The following is a 26,060-nucleotide window of genomic DNA, read 5'->3' on the forward strand; positions in this document are numbered from 1 at the left end:
GTCATTTTAATTTTGAATCATTGCTCGACCATTTTCATGTTATTTACTCTTACTTTAAGTTGTAATTAGTTGGTTTTACATCAAACTTTGTTTGCAATCCCTGTGGAGACGATCTTACTTATCACTTTATTATTTGTTTGGCTGCGTATACTTGCGTATATAATTTTTCACAACAATTTATCCGAACAAAGAGATCATTTAAATTGAACTATAGAGAGCTTGAACCACCGTTAAACAATCAGTTTCGATGACCACTCGCTGCCAATTATATTCTTTAAGACAGCTCAAGCCTTAGCGGACACCAATTGCTTCAGCCATTTCAAGAGTTGTAGCCCCCAAGAAGTAATCAGTTTTGCATTCCACTAGAAAACCATGGTGGTCTCTTGCTACTAACCAAATATCGTAGTTATTTCCCCTTTCGAATAGAGCAACATCAACATTAATCTTGATATTGTTCTCATTTGGAGCAGACCTTTACTCAGCACCATCAAATTATGGACCATAGCAGAATCGAGAGCAGGGTGAGTAGATGTAATGTACGAGTTATCCTCCAAAGGCAGCCACAGTTCCCCTTGCAGCTAAGTTTTTACCATCTCTCACTTGCCAACGAACACCCTGATCGATAATGCTTTGAGCCTCCCAAATACTCTGCCAAACAAAACTTAGATTGTTCCTCAATTCAGCTGAAAGATAGGAGCTATGGGTGTAGTATCGAGCTTTGAAATTTTTTGAAATAAGATAGAAAGGCCTAACAAGAAGCGCTATATTATGATCTTTGAGGCTATAAAAACTCATACCCCCAACGTTGTTATGCATACACAACGTATCCCAAGACATCCAATGAATGCCCTTCTCTTTAGTATTAGTAGTTTTTCACCAAAACTTCGCCATGTGTTGCTCCATATCACGACTAACATCAAGAGGAAGAAGAAAGACACTCATGGCATAACTTGGAAAATCTTGTGCCACTATTTTAATAAGAAGCTCTTTCCCTACTTTTGATAGGAACTTTCCATATATGAGTATCTCACCAAATCTAAATCAACCATATCACAGTCTAAGAGAGCCTGTTGAAAGCCTTCAATTAAACTTCTTGGATATTGATTACCGCCTTTTTTATCACCTTTCCTGCTAACATTATTGAGATCCCCAATAATGCACCAAGGTAAGGAGGAAAGATCATGAAGCTCATGGAGTAAATTCCATGTTTGAAAGTGCAAATCTCTTCTCGGTTCACCATAAAAGGGAAATTTGATTTTCTATACTTAGAAAATCAAAAAATTTGATTTCTAAACCAATAATTTAAACCCTAAAAAAACTATACCTTTTTTTTCAAAACCCCAAAAATACCCCCAAACTAAAACTATCTCTCTTTCTCTCTCTATCTAGCCGGTCCCAATAATCCCACACCCCAGGTCCGATGGTCGGACCATGGGGTCCGATGGGGTCCGACCAATCGGACCCATCGGACCCCAAGGTCCGACCATCGGACCTCTCTCTTCCCTCTCTCTCAAATCGCGGGAAAAAAAAAAAAAAAAAAAAATTAAAAGCCGGTCGGACCTTCGGGTCCGATGGGTCCGATGGTCGGACCCATCGGACCCGAAGGTCCGACCATCGGACCTCTTTCTTCCTCTCTCTCCAAAATCGCAAAAAAAAAAATTAAAAACAACCGGTCGGACCTTGGGGGTCCGATGGGTCCGATGGTCGGACCCATCGGACCCCCAAGGTCCGACCATCTGACCTCCGTCTTCTTCCCTCTCTCAAATCGCAGAAAAAAAAAAAAAAAAAGTTGCAGAGACTGGGGTTGCTCTTTCGGGTTGGGGTTGGGGTCGGAGGGGTTGGGGTCGTGGTCGACGGGGGTGAGGGTGGTGATCGGCGTTGGGGTTGACGTGGGTGGGTGAGGGTGGTTCGGGTGAGGGTGGGCGGTTGGGGTGAGATAGAGGGAGAGAGAGATGATGCAGAGAGAGTGAATATTGTGAGGGGGGTATTTTTGGGGTTTTGAAAAAAAAGGAATAGTTTTTTTAGGTTTTAAATTTTTGGTTTAGGGAAAATTTTTTTTGATTTTCTAAGTATAGAAAATCAAATTTCCCCCATAAAAACTAGTAAGTCTCCAAATTGGATGTCCTTCCGTAGTGACCACAAAGTCTATGTGGTTTTGGGAGTACCCTGTTATGCGACCCCCATCTTATTCTTTCCAAAAAAGAGCTAGCCCACCCTCTCTTCCTTGGGCCTCAACACAAAACTTCCCCTCAAAGCTCGAATCCCTTTCTACCCAATCCACTCTATTCTTCAAGCACTTTGTTTCACAAAAAAAAAAAAAAAAAAAAAAAAAACTTGGGCCACTTTTGAGATACAATCTCTTTAAAGAATTGAAAAGTCTATAGGTTCCCAAACCCACAGTAATTCCAACTTAGAACATTCATAATCCTTGGCGGGCTTGCGAACCAGAACCCGCGCCAATTAAGTTTTTTTGCAAAAAATCATTAGTGTGTTCCATATCTAAGTTATCTACTAAAGTCAAATCTTGGTTATCAAGGCCTATATCCATATTCCCGGCTAAGACTTTGTTGAAGTTTCAGATTACACATTTTTTTCTCTAAATTGATAAAAGAGTATTTTAAAGTGGTAAGTGTTATAAAAAGTAGTATTATTATATGTGGGTGTATTTTAATATGGTTAAGGTATTAAGCTCGTATATTGTTATTAGTTGTACGATAAGAAGTAACTCAAAATGCCAAGCATAAAAGATAGTATATTATTATTAATGTATTTTAATATTAAAAAAATTAACTATTATAAAATATCACATCAATAAACTCCTCTTTTCTTTTTCTTTAATTACCATTTTTTTATTCGTTTTACATATATGAATTGAAAGCCATTAAGGTACAATTAGGGGTGTTCACAAAGTATCCGATCCAATCCAATCCGCACGATCCAATCCAATCCAATCCGCAAAATGCGGATATCCGCACTTGTGCGGATTGGATTGGATTGAAAAATCTAAAATCCGCACTTGTGCGGATTGGATGTTGTTTGACCTCAAAAAGTAACCGATCCAATCCAATCCGCACTTAATTATATATATTTTTTAAAAATTATACTATTGAATATATATTAATTAAAAAAAGACACAAATTTCTAATTTCTTAATCTTTTTTAGTAATATATTGAGTTGGTGCATTTTATTTATTTTGTAATAAAAAATACAAGAAAAATAATTCTTATTCACATAGACACGTACACATAAAAGTTTAAATATATATATACTAGCTTATTTATTTTAGTAATTATATACATATATATTTTAGTGTAAATCTAAAGATAAGTATATATATATTGATATATATATGTATATTGGTTTAATTTGTATATATAGAGATGGAAATAAATTATTATTGGAGATTAAGAAACAATAGTCTTTATTTAATTTTTTTTTTATGAAATATTAATTAATTTATTATTAAAAAAATAACCGATCTAAAATAACCGATCCAATCCGCACTATTGCGGATTGGATTGGATTGGATTTAAACTCTTATGCGGATCGGATTGGATCCAAAATATGAAATCCGCACTTAGTGCGGATTGGATGTTGTTTGACCAAAAAAGTGCGGATTGGATCGGATGAACACCCCTAGGTACAATTAACATTTAAGAAATTCAACCACTAACGGTGTTTGGTGGGCTTTAATTGTTATAATTGAACTTTTTAGATTTGTATGTCAGGCTGTTTTTTAGTATACCAAATATTTATTGTTTAATATATATAATATTTCTCATTATTTAATGATAAAATAGTTTGTGCTAATTTTCATACGAGTGGGAAAACATAAATACTAAATAGAAGAGTGGGTGGGCAACTAAATTGAGGAATAATATAAGACCAATTCCTTAAATTTAACAGTCAACTTGTAAGTGTGGCTCTACAAATAATATAATATTTTTTACGAATATGATCCAATGCTAATTAGTTCAGTTCCAAAGCATTTTTCTTTGCAAATAAGGTATAAAGAGGAGAGATTAGAGAATGGCCTATCATAGAGTAACTATTCCACTAGTAGCAAATTAGGTAAGTAAGTTGATTCTTAAGCTAAGTGTCAATTTCGTCTTATGGTTTTACTTTGTTGTTAATCAAACATCCTCCTACATGATAATAATTTGCAGCAAAAAGAAAAATGATAATAATAATAATAAATAATAAATTACAATTTTTTGTGAACTCTATGTGGATGGAGACCACTAACATGTACCTTAGAGAAATAAGAAAAAGAAATGGTCATTTCTTGACTTCCATTCTAATACTCGTTATAAATAATCCAAAAACGAATCATTTAAGCCTATAACATTCATATTCTCATTCGATGCCTTCAGATTCCTAGAGACAGAAAAAAAAGTCCCTTTCTTCCTTCTTTTATTCAACTAATATGGCCTCAAGTATGAATGAACATATTATTTATGTATTAGACAACATATTCTCATGAGTTTTGGAGCAACTACAACTCAGGAAAAGTGACACAAGAGAGGCCATTTTGCTCAGAATCTGAAACAGAGATCTAAGTTCTAAAACATTAATAAAACCAATGTATACGAAGTGACAAATTTGGCAAAACACTTGAGGAATGTCATAAACTATACAAATTTCCACATTAAGAAGTCAACCTTACAACATGTTCAACATTTTTAGCAATTTAAAGGACATTAATTACATTTCATGACACTACAAAGGAAACAAACTATCTATTCTTAGAATCCAAACTCCTACTCTTACTGTACAATAGCCAAAAGACTTGCCTTTTGAGAATAAAATAGGTGATGGCTAAAGTTCCTTCTATCACCATCTCAATTTCCCATCTTCACAAATTGATATGGCCCCATCACCCAAATCTTTCTAACAAAAGTGAAACCTCAGATAAGTTCTTCAAACTTGAATGGGAGAGTCAATAGATCATTCTTCAGTTGGCTGTTTCATCAAATGAAAAGCACAATAAATAAAAACAAATGATACCAGCCAACTCATAGTAGAAAGACTAAACAGTAAAAGAAATTGGCTTTGTAGAGTTATATTATAGATATTAATCGATGCAAAGTACCACACAAGTGTGCCATCCTGAACCTGAACAATCTTCCCAACAATCCTGTGATTTACATTGCCAACAATAATAAAATAGTTATGAAATATTAACATTGGTAGACTAGAGAATGTATAGCAAAACTAAGTAGTGCAAAGAAAACAAACAGGCTCAGACGACTCAGCTGCTGCCTGATCTTTCGCATCTTCACTCTGCAAATGAAGAACTCATCAGAACAATGCAGATAGAGAAAACCATGCAGACAATGGATTAATCAAGGTGACATTGAATGAAGTAGAAAATAAAGACACATCATAAGCATTGGCTTTGGTTTGGTTTGGTCACATAAATGAATATTTCAGATTTAAGACATCAAAGCGTGAGAGTAATGTACCTTATAAGTATGCCAACCATCAGAATCATCAGAGTGTTTAGAGCTTTCATAGAATGCATCACCCTGATATATAGAGCAAAATATTAGGAAATAATCAATTGACTAATATTAGAGCACTAGAGAACTACATATGCTGCTGAGCTCCTGAAAGTAGACATGGTCCCATGACAAACAAAACTGCCTAATTATCTTTGAATAAACTTTGTTATGCAAACAACCAAGCATTTACTACACCAAACTTAGAATAAAAGTGAATAAATAAAAGTAAACTTGTACAATCGAGATGCAATAATGGCTTCATGATAACTACATCTATATTACAATTAACAGTCATTAGGATAAAACGTGCTGAAAACATAGTGGAAACTCAACTTTATGATGGTTCCTCTAAACTAAGTCTTCATTAATTCAACTTAAAAGGTAAGAGCATTTGCTCTGGCAAAGAACTTTACTGAAAACCCAAGTGCCAGATTAGGCATCATGTTAGCATAGAGAAAATGGAATTAGGTGGCGTAAGAGACATGTAAATGTAATACATATCTCCACTTACCTTTGACATTATACATGCTTCTTTACGCAAAGCTTTCCCGTGAACAAAGTCCACATAACAAGCTTCACGAACGTATGGTTGCCTCTCCTAACAAAAGACCATAACAAAATATGATGAAACACTCTTCATCATTACATAAAAATAGGCATTAGAAGATTTTCATTGAAAAAAAAAAAATTACCTCCTTTGACATGTTCTTCCAAGTTTTAAACCCTTTACGATCAATCTCAATTGAATCAATTGAACCTTTACTTTCATTGTTTTCCTTGAACTCCTCCCTGAAACAGACATCTTCTCCAATAATTAATGTCACAATCAAAAGCTTTTAAATATTAGGAGATACAACTATCTGAATATCTGATCCTAAAAGTTAAGTTAATTCCTCATTTGGTGTCAAACTGCAATATAAAACTTCAAACTCTAACTAGTAAGTATTAACAAAGTGAAAAACAAAACTTTGTGGGATAAATAAGAAATAAATAAAAGATAAAAAGAAGCTTTAGCTTTTATTTTTATTTTTAGCATCATTTGATATAATATTGTAAAGTTGTAGCAATCAAGAGATAGAGATGATGGAGAAACAAAGAAAATGTACATGAAAAAACAAAAGGCCGATCTGGGTTGGTCCCAGAAGAACTCTTCTTTCACATTTGGGTTCGCTCCTATGCCTTTGAACCTTTTCACCTTCTGGGTGGTTTGACAGTCATGCATATCTGCCAAAGCAATCGCCACTGACACGCCACACGCATGGCTGCAACACACACACACACACACATATATATATATATATGTATATAAATATACAATCGCTATCAAATTCTTCAAACAACAAAAGAAAAACAGAGAACGTATTTCGATGACTGAAAAAAAAAATACCAATTTTGGAAGGCACTCCCATCAGAAGCACGAGGAATCGCTCGAACCCTTTTGCGGGTCCTTGGCGCAGCTGCCATTACAGGATGGATTGGAGCTTTACTCGGCCAAGTCTGCAAATTTTTTATATTACTTCTTCTTCTTCTTGTACTACTAGTAGTGGCTCTCGCTAACGCTAATATACGCAGTAGGTCGACGTCACATCTTTATTCGATTAGAAGCGGCGTATTTTAACTCATACTCAGTTTGGTGAGCTAAATTGCGCCACATTTTATGTTTGGCGCGGAACCAGTTACTTACTTAAGGTGAAAATGAAAAGACAACCGAAAAACATTCCCGCTGTGACTAAAGAAATTGGCGGACAATAATTTTATATTGGAAGAAAATAATATACCAATAATCGATGTTTATCTAGCTAATCACAGTTTGACACGTCAGAGGTGTTGGAGGTACTACTATTTCGACGTGTACATCGGTGATTGGCTGAATTTTGATTAATAATTTGTAGCTGTCGTCTATAGTCGACACCTCACTTAATTTAATTTTTTTTTTAAAAAAAAAAAGAAGACGACACTCCATTTAGATACGAACTTGACCTTTTTGTCTCTAATCCTCTTGCCTATTTTATTTATTTATTCATGAATAAATTAATTCAAGAACTATTATCACTCGATTATGCTCTCCCAATTTTTATAGTGAAATTATGTAATTTATAATTCACTTTTGAATTTAGGTGTGGTTTGGTAACACTTTTATTTTTTAATCATAAAATGAAAGTAAAATTTTTGTTGTTGAAAAACAAAAATGCGTTCTGTAACCACTTTTGTTTTTCAATTTTAAAAACAGAAAATAAAAGTGTGTTCTGTAAAGTTTATTTTTATTTTTATTTTTTGATTTTATTTAAGTCGGGTCTAGGTCCGGAGTCAGATTCGGGTTCAAGTAGGGGATTTGGGTCTCGGTCTGGTCGTAATCCAAAAAATTGATTAAGAAAAAAAAATTGTTTCAAAAATATTCAAAGTGATTTTTTTTTTGTTTTTAAAATTTTGATTTCTAATTATAAAATTGAAAAGTAAAAACAGTTTTATAGAACATGTTTTTGAAATATATTTTTACTTTTCCACTTTTAAAAACATAAAACTAATTAAAAAAGTGTTACCAAACGCCACCTTGATAAACAATTCAATTAATGGGGTGTTATCTCAAAATTCGCAAGAATGACGTTGTATTTGACAAGCTGACACATAGTAGGGAAATTTGACCTTGAATAGAATGTTATACTAGACCGATCGATTGGGCAAGACAATGCTGAATTAATTTGAAGTATAAATGCTCAAAGTAATTATTACTCGAATGGGCTCAAGATTTTACGTACCTTGCGCCGAGCGATGCCAGTAAGTCGCGTAACGTGAATGGGCGACCTGAAAAATTCAAAAAATTCGCTGAAGATATTTCATAATATTTTTCTTAAATGTTTCTATAAAATTAGGACTAATATAAAATCCATATTGGGGGGGAAGGACATGAAGTCCATATCCCCAAACAATACACTAACAAAGGAAAAGGTCCCTACATCTCGAGTGGATGACTAGAATTCGGACTGGAGGAACGTCCAACCATGTACGATCTCCCATGCAGAACGTGTTGGGTTTTATGCCCTAAATAAAACTGTTTACAATCTGATTAGTTATCAATATAAGAAATTTGAAGTGATTTATGTTTGCATGAATTTTACATGCTAATGGTTTAATATGTTTATTACATTTACACACAAAATCAGTTAAGTCCAGATCATATGTTCATTCACAATTACAGTATCGTCAACACAGTGGAATGTGATTGTGATCATATGAATCAAAAGACTAAGTCCCTGTTTCATCAGTGTTTTAGATTTACACTAATGTGATAATCAGCGATGATGTGTACTTACACTTGGAGTAAGTGTTATGTTCTTTCCAGGACATTAGTAAAGTATACAAGTTTCGAATGTATGGAGTATACATTGGACTGGACCGATATTGCAACTTAGTTAAGATATTATAAACTTACCGTCATATCTTTCCAAGTCAATATCAGTAGTTGATCTTAAGATTAAAAGAATCTAAATCCTGATATGCTTAGGCTCAACTCAGGAGTACTATTCATGTTCTTTGATTTATTAGTTAAGCCTACTTTTGGGTCAGGGTGATACGTATATTTTGGGAACATGATAGTATGATTGAGTGGGAGTGCTGAACATAAATATGGAATCTATAGCTTCTACTGGTGTATAGAAGTCAAGTGATGATTCCCTTCGAGCTTAGCTAAATAAAAGTAAATGGATGAGCTTTTGTTTAAGTGAGTAATTCTTAGATCACTAAACATCATTTACAGGTAGCTAAGTGTTTTAAGGGGTAAAATACATTGAGGGGTGAGAACGGTAAAATTATCCCATCTCGATGTTAATCATCTATATAGAGGATCTTTGATCACAATAAGATTATAACAATGGTTAAATGAGATAGCATATCTATATCGTGAAACATATAATATGCTCTATATAAGTCTGAGAGTGCAATTCTAAGTTCTAAGAGTGGATTCAACGAAGAATTAATAAGTATGGATTTACCTAGTAAATTCGGTTCACTTATTGAAAGCTCAGCATATAGATCCATGGTCCCCATTCTAGTTGAGACTATACTGCTTGTAAGACTCGATAATTGATTCGTGATTAATCAATTATAATTCTAAAGTTAGACTATGTCTGATTTATGAATTTTCACTAAGCAGGGGCGAAATTGTAAAGAAAAGAGATTCTAGGTTTATTTATTTATTAATAGACTTTATATGTCTAATTAATAATTAAATTATATGATAATATTATTTAATAATCTATTTTAGTTATTAAATAATTAGTTTTGGCATTTAAATGGTTAGAATTGGAAAATTGGCGTTTTTGAGAAAATAGAAATAAAATTTGTGAAAACTGCAAAAACTAAGTGGGGCCCATTACACACCATGGCCGGCCACTTAAAGTGGTTTTTCAAATTGATATTTTCATTATTTTAATGTCAAATAATTACTAACCTAAACCTAGTAGTTTCCTATAAATAGAAAGTGATGGCTCAGTCAAAATCATAACTTTGAATAACCTTTTCTGTCAGAAAATTCTCTCTTCAGAAAAACTGAGCCTTCCCTTTTCTCTCTATAGCCGAAATCATCCCTCTCTCTTTTCTCTTCATAAATTTCGAACCTTAGTGATAGAGTAAGTGCCCACACACAGCAAGTGGTAACTCAATCATAGATTGGAAGACTGTGAATGATCACATACACAAAGAAGAAGGACATTCGGGCTCAGATCTTGATAATACTCTGCGACAAAACGGATACAAGGGTTAGAGATCTGAGTGGAAGGAGACATTAATTCTGCTGCATCAATGTAAGGTTTTCTTAACTCTATATGTGTTTATTTATCGTTTTAGAAAGTTCATATTTAGGGTGTTAAACAACATACTTGTAAGTAGATCTAAGATCCCGGTAAAATAAATTCCAACAGAACGAACCTTTGAGTTCCAAACCCCAGGATAAAACCATCGGTCGCCCCATGGATGATCAAGTTTTTCTTGATCACTACCTTAGAAGGAACGATCAAACCAACTTCCGACCCAGACCTGAGAGAAGGAAAGAAGATGTACCTCCTCGACAAGCTAGAGGATCGTAGGGATAGGTGGGCATGTGTAATCAAGATGGAAGGATCCAGGTTCATGGTCATAACCAGTATGCTGAGCAACAACCTCAAAGCCATACAAGGTCTCGGAGTAGACAGTCATACTCTTGTAAGAATGACGATGAAGCTGAAAGTGGGCTCAATAATGACAACCGTTAACAAAGGCGTGATTACCACCAGGGCAACCTGCCCAATAATGGCAATCAATGTAACGCCTAAAATGACAAAGATCCTCCCAAGCTGGCAAGGTCCACTAGCCAACAAACAAGACACCCAAGGCTGACTCAATCTTTCAAAGGATGGGACCCAGGCCTAGAAATGACCTTCACGATGACTTGAACCGAAGGAGAGGTAATGAAGACAAAAAATTTATCTCCTCACATAATAATCAGCCTATCAATGTGGACAGCTACGTTTCACAGAACAAAGATAACTTTGTACCCTTTGAAGTTCTAGGGGACCAATAGGTGACACATGTCAGTCGAAAGACAGGCCAAGTTGATCCAGGATGAAAGCTCAATTGGATTAGCTTAAGAGCCTAATAAAAAACCTGACTGACCTAAACCTCACGTACCTGAAACTCAATCAGACAAGGGGTTTACATTTATTGCACGGATCAATTCCCTTAACCTTCCGATTAAGTTTAAAATGCCAACTTAGAAGATGTATCCCGGGAAGGATGTCTCACATTAAGTACTTTGAGATACAAACAGACTTGTGTTACGAATTTTATGTTTGCTACGCAAGTATACGCAATCAAGTAGTATCTCACGCAAGTGAGGTCGAACCGCAGGGAATTGGATTAAGTACTACTAAACTATACTTATGATTCTATTTGGTAAAATAATAATTTTTGCAATTTGAAAGTAAATAACTCAGAAAATTAAAAAGAAAATAAACGACGATTAATCAAGATGAGAGATTAGGGAGGTGAATCCTGTTGATAAGCTACCAATATTAATACCTAATTGCTATCCTTATCTTAATGTGAATGACAGATTATAAATTAACCTAACTCTTTTCAGATCTTTTAGGTTATAAATATTATGTTCTCTAATTAACTTCTTTATTAAATCAACACAAAAACAGCATTAAGCAATAATCTATTTGTCACTAAGGCTATGTAAATACTTTCGTTTCACATCAAAACCTAGACTATCCAATTTTAGCATTCTCAATTCTCACTTTTCAGATTTCGAATTGAGATCATTAAACATGTAAAAGGTGATCAAGCTTGCACATGGAATTAAACACAAATATAGATAGTATTCACAAACAAGATGAATGAATGACAATTATTTATTAACTAGGCATAAACTTAAACAACATTCATCATCCTCCCTTAAGGGGAAATTTAGTTCATCATAACTCTAAAAACATCCATGATTAATTCAGAAACAAAACTAAACATAAAAGAAGAAATTAAGGGTAAAAGAAAGAAACTAGAAGGTGATATCGCTCCGGGTCTTCAAGATAGCTTCTTCTCCACCTTCATCCACTTTTTAGGTCTATTTCGGCTTAGGTTGACCTTCAGTGTCGTATTCCTTATATAGGGATGAGAGGTGTGCCTCCAATTAGAGAAAAAATCAAAATTAGGTCAAATCTGCGATTTCCGTACCTAGTCGCGACTAGCATTTAAGCTGGTCGCGACTATGGGCAAAACTTGAAAAACCGAGTTTCTGCCAATCCTCGAAGTCGCGACCAAAGTCGCGACCAGGAAAAAGGGTCGCGACCTGGCTCTCTGGAGGTCACGACTACTGACGCGTCTGGAGCCGAATTTTCCAATTTTTTTACCAGTTTGTCCCATCTTTTCACCATTTGACTGAATTTGAACTTTAACACCCCAGGAACTTTAAACAATGAAAATCAAGCGTAAAACTGCTCCAAAAGACACCAATAGACGAGAAAATGCTAACTTTAAAGACCCGAAACAAAGGCTAAATATAACCTAACAAAATGTTGGAAATTATTTTACTAGGATCTTAGATCTACTCACAAGTATGTTGTTTAAACACCCTAAATATGAACTTTCTAAAACGATAATTAAACACATATAAAGTTAAGAAAACCTTACATTGATGCAGCGGAATTAATGTCTCCTTCCACTCAGATCTCTAACCCTTGAATCCTTTCTGTAGCAGAGTATAATCAAGATCTGAGCCCGAATGTCCTTCTTCTTCAAGTTTGATCCTTCACAGTCTTCCAATCTATGATTGAGTTACTGCTTGCTGTGTGTGGGCACTTACTCTTTCACTAGGGTCGAAAAAGATGAAGGAGAAAAGAGAGAGAGGGTTTCGGCCAGGTATAGAAAGTGGGGAAGGCTCAGTTTTTTTGAAGAGAGAAATTTCTATCAGAAAGGCTTATCAAAACTTGTTATTTTACTGAGCCATCACTTTCTATTTATAGGCAACTACTAGGTTTAGGTTAGGATTTATTTGGCATTAAAATAATGAAAATATTAATTTGAAAAAGCTATTTAAGTGGCCGGCCATGGTGTAGTAATGGGCCTCACTTAATTTTGCAATTTTATCAAATTTTATCTCTATTTTCTCAAAAACGCCAATTTTCCAATTCTAACCTTTTAAATGCCAAAACTAATTATTTAATAACTAAAATAGATTATTAAATAATATTGTCATTTAATTTAATTATTAATTAGACATATAAAGTCCATTAATAAATAAATAAACCTAGAAACTCTTTTCTTTACAATTTCACCCCTACTTAGTGAAAATTCATAAAATTAGACATAGTCTAACTTTAGAATTATAATTGATCAATCACGAATCAATTAATGAGTCTTACAAGCAGAATGTTCTCAACTAGAATGGGGACCATGGATCTATATGCTGAGCTTCCAATAAGTGAACCAAATTTACCAAGTAAATTCCTACTTATTAATTCTTCGTTGAATCCACTCTTAGAACTTAGAATTGCACTCTCAGACTTATATAGAGCGTATTGTATGTTCCACGATATCAATATACTATCTCATTTAACCATTGTTATAATCTTATTGTGATTTAAAGATCCTCTATATAGATGATCTACATCGAGATGGGATTTCTTTACCGTTCTCACCCTCAATGTATTTTGCCCCTTAAAACACTTAGCTACCTGTAAATGGTGTTTAGTGATCTAATAATTAGTCAGTTAAACAAGAGCTCATCCATTTACTTCTATTTGCTAAGCTCGAAGGGAATCATCACTTAACTTCTATACACCAGTAGAAGCTATAGATTCCATATTTATGTTCAGCACTCCCACTCAATCATACTATCATGTTCCCAAAATATACGTATTACCCTGACCCAAAGGTAGGCTTAACTAATAAATCTAAGAACATGAATAGCACTCCTGAGTTGAGCCTAAGCATATCAGGATTTAGATTCTTTTAATCTTAAGATCAACTACTGATATTGACTTGGAAAGATATGTATAACGGTAAGTTTGTAATATCTTAACTTAATTGCAATATCGGTCCAGTCCAATGTATACTCCATACATTCGAAACTAGTATACTTTACTAATGTCCTGGAAAGAACATAACACTTACTCCAAGTGTAAGTACACATCATCGCTGATTATCACATTAGTGTAAATCCAATAACACTGATGAAACAGGGACCAAAACTTTTGATTCATATGATCACAATCACATTCCACTGTGTTGACGATACTGTAATTGTGAATAAACATATGATCTGGATTTAACTAATTTTGTGTGTATGAATGTAATAAACATATTAAACATATTAAACCATTAGCATGCAAAATTCATGCAAACATCAATCACTTCAAATTTCTTATATTGATAACTAATCAGATTGTAAAGAGTTTTATTTAGGGCATAAAACCCAACAAACTCCCACTTGCACTAATATAAAACAAACTGCGCAAATAGGTCAATCTGATGTCTTGATCTTCAGATCAAGTGTAGTATATTTGAATCCACCCAAACTTCTGGAAACTAGTTCATAAATACACTTATGAAACATCCTTTACTATATGCTTTACTCATCAAGGGATACTGAAATCTTTACTGTTTTAAAAGTACATCTGAATTAACAGAAGACATATCTCTCATATTTTAAAATATGTAATTGAGATAATACAGTGTAGACTTTTCTTCAGTGATATAACTTTCTGGTATTTTCGAATAGACCAAGTTATAATTCTTCTCTGGTAGAGCTTGAATTATTATACAATAATTCCTCCACCCCCAAAGTAAGCACCATCTTACAGAATTTTGAAATTAGATGGTGTGATACAAAGACAACTGATACACAGTTCCTTAATATCTAACATATAGATCACTTTCATAAACCTTTCTTGAATATCTTCTAATGTTCCCTATTTGGTTACATCTCAGATAGCTCCCACTCAATAGCAGATGTCTGGTTAAATAATACTTTTAACCTCTGATTGTTTGGAGAGTTACCTAGTTGTGACTTTTGTATTAGTCTGAAACTTTAAGTCAAGACTAAGTCATCAACATAGCAGACTAGTATTTGAAGTGAAAAATACATGCCAGAGATAAAGTAATCAAAATTAAGATACCATCAAATTTTATGAGGATTAAGAATTCTTGGTTCAAGTCATTCGAATGGACTGAACTAGAGTTCTTTATCTTATTCTCATAATTCTGATAAGCTATTCCTATCCATGTGAATGGTTAGATTTGCTTTTCAGTAGTGTTCTTAAGTACCTATCACAAGTATCAACCTAATAAAGATGGGTATAGAATTTTAAAATTCTCCCACTCAATTAAGGTAGTGTGAAACTTTAACAAAGAACTTTCAAAGGTATCAAACTTTTACTTACAACAGTAAAATCGAAATGGAACATACAATCAAGATCAAGAATTTATATTGACAATAGCTGACTCATTATATTACTTCCATGTTTAAAGAAGATATGTGTTACATAGGGAATTGTAGAATATACTCCACCCCTAAGTATATACATATAGGGTACTATGGATAACCTCCACCCCTAAGTATATAAAGATTATGATCCACCCCTAAAGGTTGTAAAGATCATGATTCTCTAAGTGTGATAGAGTTTATGTGGAGTTGAATACTATCCAGAGTTCATTAGATATAAAAGATCGTTGAACTGCATAGTTTTCTTAACTTTTCTCCACCCCTATCAGATCATAAGATCTTTTTATTAAACAAATTCTTAATAATTGTATGAGAATTAACAATTATTGATAAACATAGAAATAATTTCTAGTGTTTATATAATATAACTCTATGAAGAGTTGTAAATATTATAGAATTTGCATCAATAATAAAAACACTTACACATACAAACATAGAAATATAATGTGGTAATAATTGATGAAGATAAAATTAAATGAAGCTCAATCTCATAAATTGCAATAGTGAATTTCGAAAATAAAACTTTATTAATAAAAAAAATATATTGCAACAATATGAGAGAAACAGGGATAAATATCCCTGACTAAAATTTGAAATCCAAATTGTCTTTAAACTAAAACAATTAATTCAAAAAATTGAAGAGCTTCATCTTTATCTGGACGATTTCACCCTTGGTCCAGCTTTCTGATCCAACTCAATTGAGTTCAAGTAGCTTGGCCTATAAGAAGAAGAAAAACAAATAAACAAAGTTAGTCCAGAATCATAAATCCAATTGGATAATAATTCACTAAAACTCTTAAAGTTTATAAATGGAAATACCTTGTTTCTTTGCAAGAAGTTTAGGACATTGGGGTTTCCAATGACCTTTCTCATTGCAGTAGAAACACTTTCCTTTAAGTGCAGCATCACCGGAAGGACTAGCCTTTTTATTGGCTTTTGTTCTCTTCTTGGTGTTGTGCCACTTCCTCTTCGATTTGGGCTTTGAAGCAGAGGCAACATTTGCTTCAGGTTTTGTCGTCCCATTACCATTCCCAGGATTGTGAGGTTTACTCCCTTTCTTCTTGGGTCCTCCAATCAAATTTTCATAAGTTTGAAGGTCATTGACTAATTCATGAAAGTCAATTTCCTTCTTATTCATGACATAATTTGATGTATATGGTAGAAATGCTGGAGTCAGGCTATTCAAGATAAGACTAACTTGAGTAGCACTGTCCATTTCAGCACCATGATCCTGGGCTTCTTGGAAATAACTGGACATGAGGAGAACATGGTCACGCACATTTTGATGAGGTTCCATCCGTGCGTTAATGTACTTCTTAGTCGTGTCAAAGCGTGACTGAAGTGATGCCTTACCGAATAGCTCATTTAACTTCGTCATAACTTCAGCAGCCTTCTCAGTTTTAGAAAACCGAGTTTTGAGGGTGTCAACCATGCTAGAAAGCATAAAGTATAGAGCTTTGTCATTTGCTTTCTGCCAACGCTCATACTTTTCTTTCACAGATTTGGATGCATTGTCCCCAGGCACTTCAGGTGAGGGCTCAGTTAAAACAAACAAGGCACTTTCTCCTATGAGAGCAATGTTAATGTTCTCATTCCACTTATTAAAGTTAGATCCATTCAGCTTGTTTTCAGTCAACAGTGATAACATGAGATTCATTTTGATAATACAGGATACTACAAAATAATAGAAATCAACAAATAGAAATTAAATAATGGTTTAACACACAAAATCAATTCAGAAATTATAAGCACATAGCAAGTAGGAATGATATGAGAAAATACTTAAAAAATTCAATCCTTAATAATTTCCAAGGTTTTCAACAAACTGATATCAGTGTCCCGTTTAGGCGAGAGTCAAAGCTACATCCATTGAATAGAGTTGTCAGCTCATCTAAAATGTTAAACATTCTAGCAACCTTTTATTCGATCAAGATTGGAATCCAGCGTTGTCCCGTTTAGGCGAGAGTCAAGGCTATTCTATCTTATGAGCTTCTACCATTGTTTCGCAATTTGCAAGTCAAATATGGTCGCCACCATTAGGGTGATCTATACCATATAAAACACTTACAAACCACTTATCATGCGAGATTAAACGGTGCGAAATTGCTAATGAACGTTCCTCCATTAGGGAGGATTACTCACTAAAACAAACGCGGTGTAAAACCCACAATGGAGATCGAATATCTTAATAATAATAAAGCTCACTATTTAAAATGTATTTTCTTTATTATTCTAATAAATAAATCTCATTAAATTCTTAATTAAGAATTAAAATTCAAAAATAAGAATTTAATATAATATTTATAAAATTATACTTAGATGGTGATTAAAATAAAATTAATTATTTCCATCTTAGTAGTAATCTTAAATATAAATATTAAGAAAATTAATTTAAGTTGAATTAAATTAAATAATTAGCAACTTAAAAATTTCCTTTGAGAATATATTTATTGAGTTCGAAAATTAAGTATAAAAACTATACAATTTTCGAAAATAATAAAAATAGAAAAGAAATACTTCAAGCAAAAATATCAACTATCTAGATTTTCTTTTGACTAGTTAATTCAATTTCTAATAATATATATATTTTTAAATTCATTTATTTTAAATTAATCAATTAGATGAAAAAATCATTGACTTGAGTTGGTCCAAGAATTAAAATAAATAATTAATTTACAACTCAATCTATTTTTCAAGATAAAAAATTCGAAAATATTGCATAATTAAAATGCAAATTTCGAAATTGATTAATAAAATAAAGAAAAAATATATATTTTGAAAATTATTTAAGTTGAAAAATTAAATTTCAACCTAAAAATAATTTTCTATTTAATTAAGTGTCATGAAAAATCAATAAATATTTAAGTATCATGATGAAAATCAACTTAGATATTTAGATTCTTCAAGTTAATTAAATGTATTAAATTCAAGAAATAATAATTAAGTGTAGAGAAGGCTTAATTATTAATTTCTATTTAATACTAGGAAAAATATACTTAATAAAATTGTACCAAAATTAATTATTTAAATAATTAATTTCACAAAGTATAATTTTCCTATTTAAATATTAGAAATAATAAGTAGTCTAAAAATTACTATCTAGAAAATATCTTATTTGACTAAGTATCTTTTCAAAAATTTGAAAAATATCTAATTTAAGTTATATAGAAAAAATCTAAAACTTAAATAATTTCAAATTTAGATTTAATTAAATATCAAAAATTAAGTTGTAACCACTTAATTTGAAGATATCTTTTTAAGTTAATATTCGAAAAGATATTAACCTAAAAAATATCTAAAATATTCCATTTTAAGTTAATATTCGAAAAGATATTAACTTAAAAAATATCTTAAGAATCTTTAATAACTAATGCCTAGGATTCCTCAACTTGATTTAAAATTTAAATAAAATATGCAAATTTAAGTTAGATAAGAAAAATCAGTTGATACAACTAATTTATAACTTAAATATGAATATTTAATTAAACAAGCTCCAGAAAGAATTTAGTTAGTTAAAGTTCTATATTTAATTAAATACAAGAAAAATACAAATAGTTTGTCTAGAAATAATATCTAAACTAAAAGTGTTTTTCTTAAAATTAACTTTAAAATATTAAAATGAAAATAAATTTTCATATATTTTAAAAGTTAATTATGTTGCTAATTCAATTTTATTAGGTCAAACTAATATAATTAACCTAGTACAGTTATTCAAATCAGGCAAATGGGCCTTCACAATTGGGGTAGTTCATGTGAGGGGGTGCTGGGTTCAGTATGTCGTACCCACTTCTATGGCTCCCAACTCTCACACAAGGCCCAAAAGAGAGGAATTTAACCTTAAAATAAATAACTGTTATTAATTGAATAGGTCCAATAACTAAATAGACCTAAATAAAATCTATCAAGGTGTGACATTTTATTTAGCAACAACCTATATGCATCTATATAATAAAATAAACATATAGGCTCACACAGGCACACTTTGGATGGATCCTATCATGTTGCTAGGTCATACACAGATGAAAGAAGATTGTAAAATTTACCTGTTACAAATTATTAACTTGACCAAGGGAGCCATCAGATCATTAGATTTGGCAAAAAGTAACCATGACTATTTGCAATCAAGTAATAATAGGTTTTAAAAAACTTACATACAAGCTAAAACCACATACTCCTGCAACAAGGTTAGCTGGATAGTTGGAAGTAGGATTTATTTAATTTTAAATAAATAATTTCGAAAAAATAAATAATTAAATAAAAATTATTTAATTAAAAAAATTTAATTTTTGAAAATAAAATATTTATTTTCGAAATAAAAAAAATATTAATTTAAATTTCGAAATTATTTAAAAAATAAAAATTTAAAATTAAACCTACTATTTTGAAAAATTAGGTTTCAACCAACCTAAATATCATTTCAAAATTTGCTAACTACTTTTAAAAATTAAATGTTATTTTAAAAATAAAAATTAAATAAAAATTAGAAAAGATAAATGAAATATCTTTTCAAATTTTAAATTTAATTTAAATAAATAAAATAAAAAAATTTAAAAGTTAGCAAAATATCTTACATCTATTTAAAATTACATGATTATAAATATCTTATTTTAAATTTAAATAAGGTCAAAATATCTAAAAAAGATTTAATTTTAAAAAAAATATATATATAAAATCTAACCTTAAATTTAAAAATAAGATAAGATATAATCAAATTTAAAAATAAGATAGATTTTTTTAAGCAAGAAGATAGATACTAATTCTATTCAAATTCAAATTACACTAATATCTTGAATTAAATTAAAAAAATATTAAATTAATTCAAAATGATAATTAGAATTGAATTAGGAATAGAAATAGTATATATACAAAACTATACAAAAAATCGGAAGTTAATTTCATGAAAAAGCATGAAAAATCGAAGAAAAACGAAAAAAATTGTGAACTGTACGGACAGTTTTGCGATCGCAGGAAAAATTTCAGCACAGCCCCGATTTTTTTAAATCTTCAAAAATTCATAATTAATTCAAATAAAATCGAAATTGAGTTCTGTAAAAAGCTAATTTGCTTAATTTTTTCCATACTATCCAATAAAAATAATTCCAGAAACAAAATCGCAATTATTTTTCACGAAAATTTACAAACATCAATCAATCATCAAATAACACTCAATACAACATGATACCATCCAAAAACAAACAAACAATTGTTTTAAAGTCCAAATTTCATGTAAGTAAATCAATTACCATGGCTCTGAGGCCAGTTGTTGGAAATTATTTTACCAGGATCTTAGATCTACTCACAAGTATGTTGTTTAAACACCCTAAATATGAAATTTCTAAAACGATAATTAAACACATATAAAGTTAAGAAAACCTTACATTGATGCAGCGGAATTAATGTCTCCTTCCACTCAGATCTCTAACCCTTTAATCCTTTCTGTAGCAGAGTATAATCAAGATCTGAGCCCGAATGTCCTTCTTCTTCAAGTTTGATCCTTCACGCTCTCTCCAATCTATGATTGAGTTACTGCTTGCTGTGTGTGGGCACTTACTCTTTCACTAGGGTCGAAAAAGATGAAGGAGAAAAGAGAGAGAGGGTTTCGGCCAGGTATAGAAAGTGGGGAAGGCTCAGTTTTTCTGAAGAGAGAAATTTCTGTCAGAAAGGCTTATCAAAACTTGTTATTTGACTGAGCCATCACTTTCTATTTATAAACAACTACTAGGTTTAGGTTAGGATTTATTTGGCATTAAAATAATGAAAATATTAATTTGAAAAAGCTATTTAAGTGGCCGGCCATGGTGTAGTAATGGGCCTCACTTAATTTTGCAATTTTATCAAATTTTATCTCTATTTTCTCAAAAACGCCAATTTTCCAATTCTAACCTTTTAAATGCCAAAACTAATTATTTAATAACTAAAATAGATTATTAAATAATATTGTCATTTAATTTAATTATTAATTAGACATATAAAGTCCATTAATAAATAAATAAACCTAGAAACTCTTTTCTTTACAATTTCACCCCTACTTAGTGAAAATTCATAAAATTAGACATAGTCTAACTTTAGAATTATAATTGATCAATCACGAATCAATTAATGAGTCTTACAAGGAGAATGTTCTCAACTAGAATGGGGACCATGGATCTATATGCTGAGCTTCCAATAAGTGAACCAAATTTACCAAGTAAATTCCTACTTATTAATTCTTCGTTGAATCCACTCTTAGAACTTAGAATTGCACTTTCAGACTTATATAGAGCATATTGTATGTTCCACGATATCAATATACTATCTCATTTAACCATTGTTATAATCTTATTGTGATTTAAAGATCCTCTATATAGATGATCTACATCGAGATGAGATTTCTTTACCGTTCTCACCCCTCAATGTATTTTGCCCCTTAAAACACTTAGCTACCTGTAAATGGTGTTTAGTGATCTAATAATTAGTCAGTTAAACAAGAGCTCATCCATTTACTTCTATTTGCTAAGCTCGAAGGGAATCATTACTTAACTTCTATACACCAGTAGAAGCTATAGATTCCATATTTATGTTCAGCACTCCCACTCAATCATACTATCATGTTCCCAAAATATACGTATTACCCTGACCCAAAGGTAGACTTAACTAATAAATCTAAGAACATGAATAGCACTCCTGAGTTGAGCCTAAGCATATCAGGATTTAGATTCTTTTAATCTTAAGATCAACTACTGATATTGACTTGGAAAGATATGTATAACGGTAAGTTTGTAATATCTTAACTTAGTTGCAATATCGGTCCAGTCCAATGTATACTCCATACATTCGAAACTAGTATACTTTACTAATGTCCTGGAAAGAACATAACACTTACTCCAAGTGTAAGTACACATCATCGCTGATTATCACATTAGTGTAAATCCAATAACACTGATGAAACAGGGACCAAAACTTTTGATTCATATGATCACAATCACATTCCACTGTGTTGACGATACTGTAATTGTGAATAAACATATGATCTGGATTTAACTAATTTTGTGTGTATGAATGTAATAAATATATTAAACATATTAAACCATTAGCATGCAAAATTCATGCAAACATCAATCACTTCAAATTTCTTATATTGATAACTAATCAGATTGTAAAGAGTTTTATTTAGGGCATAAAACCCAACACAAAATTCCCCCAAACTAGATTCTTACTCGTCCCCGAGTAAGGTAAGAAAAACTAACTACGCTATCAGCTAATCACTACGCTGTTGTCTCATGCTCTGTTTTCTTCCTTGCATAAACTAGAATTTCGATCCTACTAACTCTAACAATTAACTCAGATGCTCAATTCATAACACTATGTACAACTGCAAAAATTTATTCCAAATGTGAAACATTGTTATAAAAGTTTTACTCTTTCCAACAGTTCCACAGCCTGATAACTCATAAGCTCGCATGCTTACCTTTCTCCACTAATGTTGATAGTCTTCTCTGGAATCATTAGGTCTTTTCAAGGCTTTAGGTAATATGGCTCAGATATTTAGGGATAGGCAAAAGACAATTTTAGCTCAAGATATCATAAGCACACAAACAGAACCCGCAAGCTTCTTACTTTTCTTTTTCTAAGATCCCATAATATTCCCGAATTTACCAAGATTGATAGAAGACATCTCTATTATTTTTCCAACATCACTGAATCTTTTTTTTTTCAAACATATTTTTTACTTTTTTATTGTTTTTTTTTTCATCATATTTCATCATATTTTTTTTAGTGACATTGAATTACACATTTTTTCCTCTTCTCAATCTTACAAGTTTTCCTCCCTCTCACTTTTTCCTCACACTAAATGTTTCTCCTCCCCCAAACTAATTATGTAGCTTATGATATCATGGATAACATGGTGAAGAAAAATTAATAGTGTGGTTGCAATTTTTCAAATCAATGGGTGAAAAACATAACAGGTTTAGGCTCAAAAGGTTAACTAGGGATACACATTATTACGGTAGCCTTGAAAGGCTCAAACTATCCAACAAATGCCTAAGTCATATTCCAATTGAACACTATCAAGGATTTCGTCTCAAAAGAATAAACATGCAAGTTCTAAGCTATCCTGTCAATCTTACCACAAACCATAGTAAAACAATTATAACAATTTTCACAGATTGAGTATTTGCAGATAAACACAGGTTTCTAAGCATCCAAACTAATCCAAAGAGTTAACAGAATCAAGCACACAGTTATTTTACAATTTCAGATCACATCACACTAATCAGCAGTATACAACTATCGTCAAGCTTATTGCCATTCCTTAACTAAAACAAAAAACTAAAACAGAAAATTAAAATGCAGAAATTAAAGTGCAGAATTTTAAATTTTTTTTTAATCTCTCCCCCCAAACTAAATATGACATTGTCCCCAATGTATACAATAACATGCAGAGAGAAGAGACTTACCTGAGACCCTCTCAGAAAGGGTTGGGTGGTGGCAGCTGGTCATATGGGTAGAACCGAGGAGGTTGCACCAAATAATTTGGGTCATCAATCCCGATGTTCATTCTGTTGATGAGAGAGTTAAGTTGCTGAACTTGTCCCTCATCATGGATACTCCTCTGCACCATGTATTGTTGCATGTGGTTGTTCTGCTGAATTATATAACTCAGTTGTGCATAAGTGTATTGCGTCGTGGGATCGATAGGCCCAAGCAATTATTGTTGAATGTTCTTGAAATCTTGAGGTTGAAGATGAAGACAATGGTAATTTTTGGATTTGGGGTATTATGGGTGATTTTTGGTATGGTTTTTGATGGTATGTGTAGATTGATGAGTGAAATTGGGTTTTTGAATGGATTGGGTTTGAGAAATTAAAGAAAAGATGAAAAGATTGAAGATTGGTGATGAAAATTTGAATTTTTAAGAGAAAAAGGGGTAGGGTTCGGCTGAGAAGAGTTTGAAAAGATTTGAATTGGGTTTAGGGTTGAATGAGGGGGAAAATAGGATATTTATAGGAATTTCGTTAGCTAGTCGTGACTTGGCTTAGAGCTAGTCGCGACTAGCTTACGATTGAATTTTTTGGCTTCTCTGGAAAATAGGGAAGTCGTGACTGGGGTCGCGACTTGAAAAATAGGTCGCGACTTCCAGTTGTGGTAGTCGCGACTTCTGGAACCAAAGAATTTTCAGAGTTTCTGTTAAAACCCAGGTCGCGACCAGGGTCGCGACTACCAAAAAGGGTCGCGACCTAGGAACCTGGTGGTCGCGACCACTGGCTCCAGTCCGAAAAATAAAACTTTTTTTTTTTGTTTTTTCACGTTTTTCACGATTCAACTGTAAAAAAAAATGTCTAGTACTAAGCTAATAATTGAAAATACTAAAAATACTAAAGCATAGACTAAAAACATAATCAAAAAGTCTGAAAAATTAAAGAAAACACTTGGGTTGCCTCCCAAGAGCGCTGTCTTTATCGTCATATAGCCGGACGCTGAGCTGTGTTCTTCATAGTGGCGCCAGAATCATGGCGGACTTGGCTTAATCAAATTGACCTCCCAAGTTGAGCTTTAAACGCTGTCCATTAACTTTGAAAGTTGCTGGACCTTCACCTTTTAACTCCACCGCTCCATAAGGAAACACCTTGACTACTGTGCATGGTCCTGACCACCTTGACTTCAACTTTCCAGGAAACAGCTTCAACCTTGAATTGAATAATAACACTTGCTGCCGAGGTTGAAACTCCTTCCTTCCTAGACCTTGGTCATGCCACTTCTTAGTTCTCTCCTTGTAGATTTTTGCGTTCTCATAGGTTTCATTTCGAAACTCTTCTAGCTCATTCAACTGTAGAAGCCTTTTCTCCCCTGCAGCTTTTAATTCCATGTTAAGAGTCTTCATGGCCCAGAAAGCTTTATGCTCTAACTCCACCGGCAGATGACAAGCCTTACCAAACACCAACCGATATGGAGACATGCCAATCGGTGTTTTGAAAGCAGTTCTGTATGCCCACAATGCATCATCTAATTTTCTTGACCAATCTTTCCTTGATCTTTGCACTGTTTTCTCTAGAATCATCTTGATCTCCCGATTAGAAATTTCAGCTTGGCCATTACTTTGGGGATGATATGGTAAAGCAGTTCGATGTCGGACACCATATCTTGAAAGGAGTGCTTCAAACTATTTATTGCAGAAGTGACTCCCTTCATCGCTTACGATTGCTCGAGGAGTACCAAACCGAGTAAAGATGTTCTTTTGTAAGAAGCGGAGAACTGTCTTACCATCATTCTGTGGTGTAGCTGCAGCTTCAACCCATTTAGACACATAGTCGACAGCCAATAGAATGTATTGATTGCTAAAAGATGAAGGAAAAGGACCCATGAAGTCTATCCCCCACACGTCGAACAATTCCACTTCTAAGATCCCTGTTAAAGGCATCTCATTTCTTCTTGAGATATTACTTGTCCGTTGACAACGATCACATGCCTTCACAAAGGTAGTAGCATCCTTGAATAGCGTTGGCCAAAAGAATCCACTTTGCAACACCTTAGCAGCAGTTCTGGTCCCACTGAAATGTCCTCCACATGGTAAAGCATGACAATGATTTAGGATAGAATACAT

The 26,060-nt window shown here is 32.8% G+C and overlaps 2 protein-coding genes across 3 annotated transcripts; both read right to left on the reverse strand.

The window, feature by feature from the left end:
- Positions 1–4,602: 4,602 nt before the first annotated feature.
- On the reverse strand, positions 4,603–7,252 carry LOC115704008 (high mobility group B protein 7). Of its 2 annotated transcripts, XM_030631231.2 has the most exons (8): positions 6,893–7,252; positions 6,612–6,767; positions 6,198–6,294; positions 6,017–6,103; positions 5,467–5,529; positions 5,240–5,284; positions 5,094–5,138; positions 4,603–4,963 (listed from the first exon to the last, which is right to left on the reverse strand). In XM_030631231.2, exons 1-8 carry the CDS (start codon positions 6,967–6,969, stop codon positions 4,949–4,951), a joined length of 585 nt encoding a protein of 194 aa, XP_030487091.2. In that variant the 5' UTR covers positions 6,970–7,252; the 3' UTR covers positions 4,603–4,948. The 2 variants fall into 2 exon arrangements, with proteins under 2 accessions (XP_030487091.2, XP_060960031.1); XM_061104048.1 differs by having other exon boundaries at positions 4,603–5,138; positions 6,893–7,235.
- A 16,675-nt stretch (positions 7,253–23,927) lies between these two features.
- On the reverse strand, positions 23,928–25,517 carry LOC133037118 (uncharacterized). The gene is made up of 2 exons (XM_061113951.1): positions 25,086–25,517; positions 23,928–24,101 (listed from the first exon to the last, which is right to left on the reverse strand). Exons 1-2 carry the CDS (start codon positions 25,515–25,517, stop codon positions 23,928–23,930), a joined length of 606 nt encoding a protein of 201 aa, XP_060969934.1.
- Positions 25,518–26,060: the final 543 nt, after the last annotated feature.

Source organism: Cannabis sativa, chromosome 1, assembly GCF_029168945.1.
Source record: "Cannabis sativa cultivar Pink pepper isolate KNU-18-1 chromosome 1, ASM2916894v1, whole genome shotgun sequence".
NCBI lineage: Eukaryota > Viridiplantae > Streptophyta > Magnoliopsida > Rosales > Cannabaceae > Cannabis > Cannabis sativa.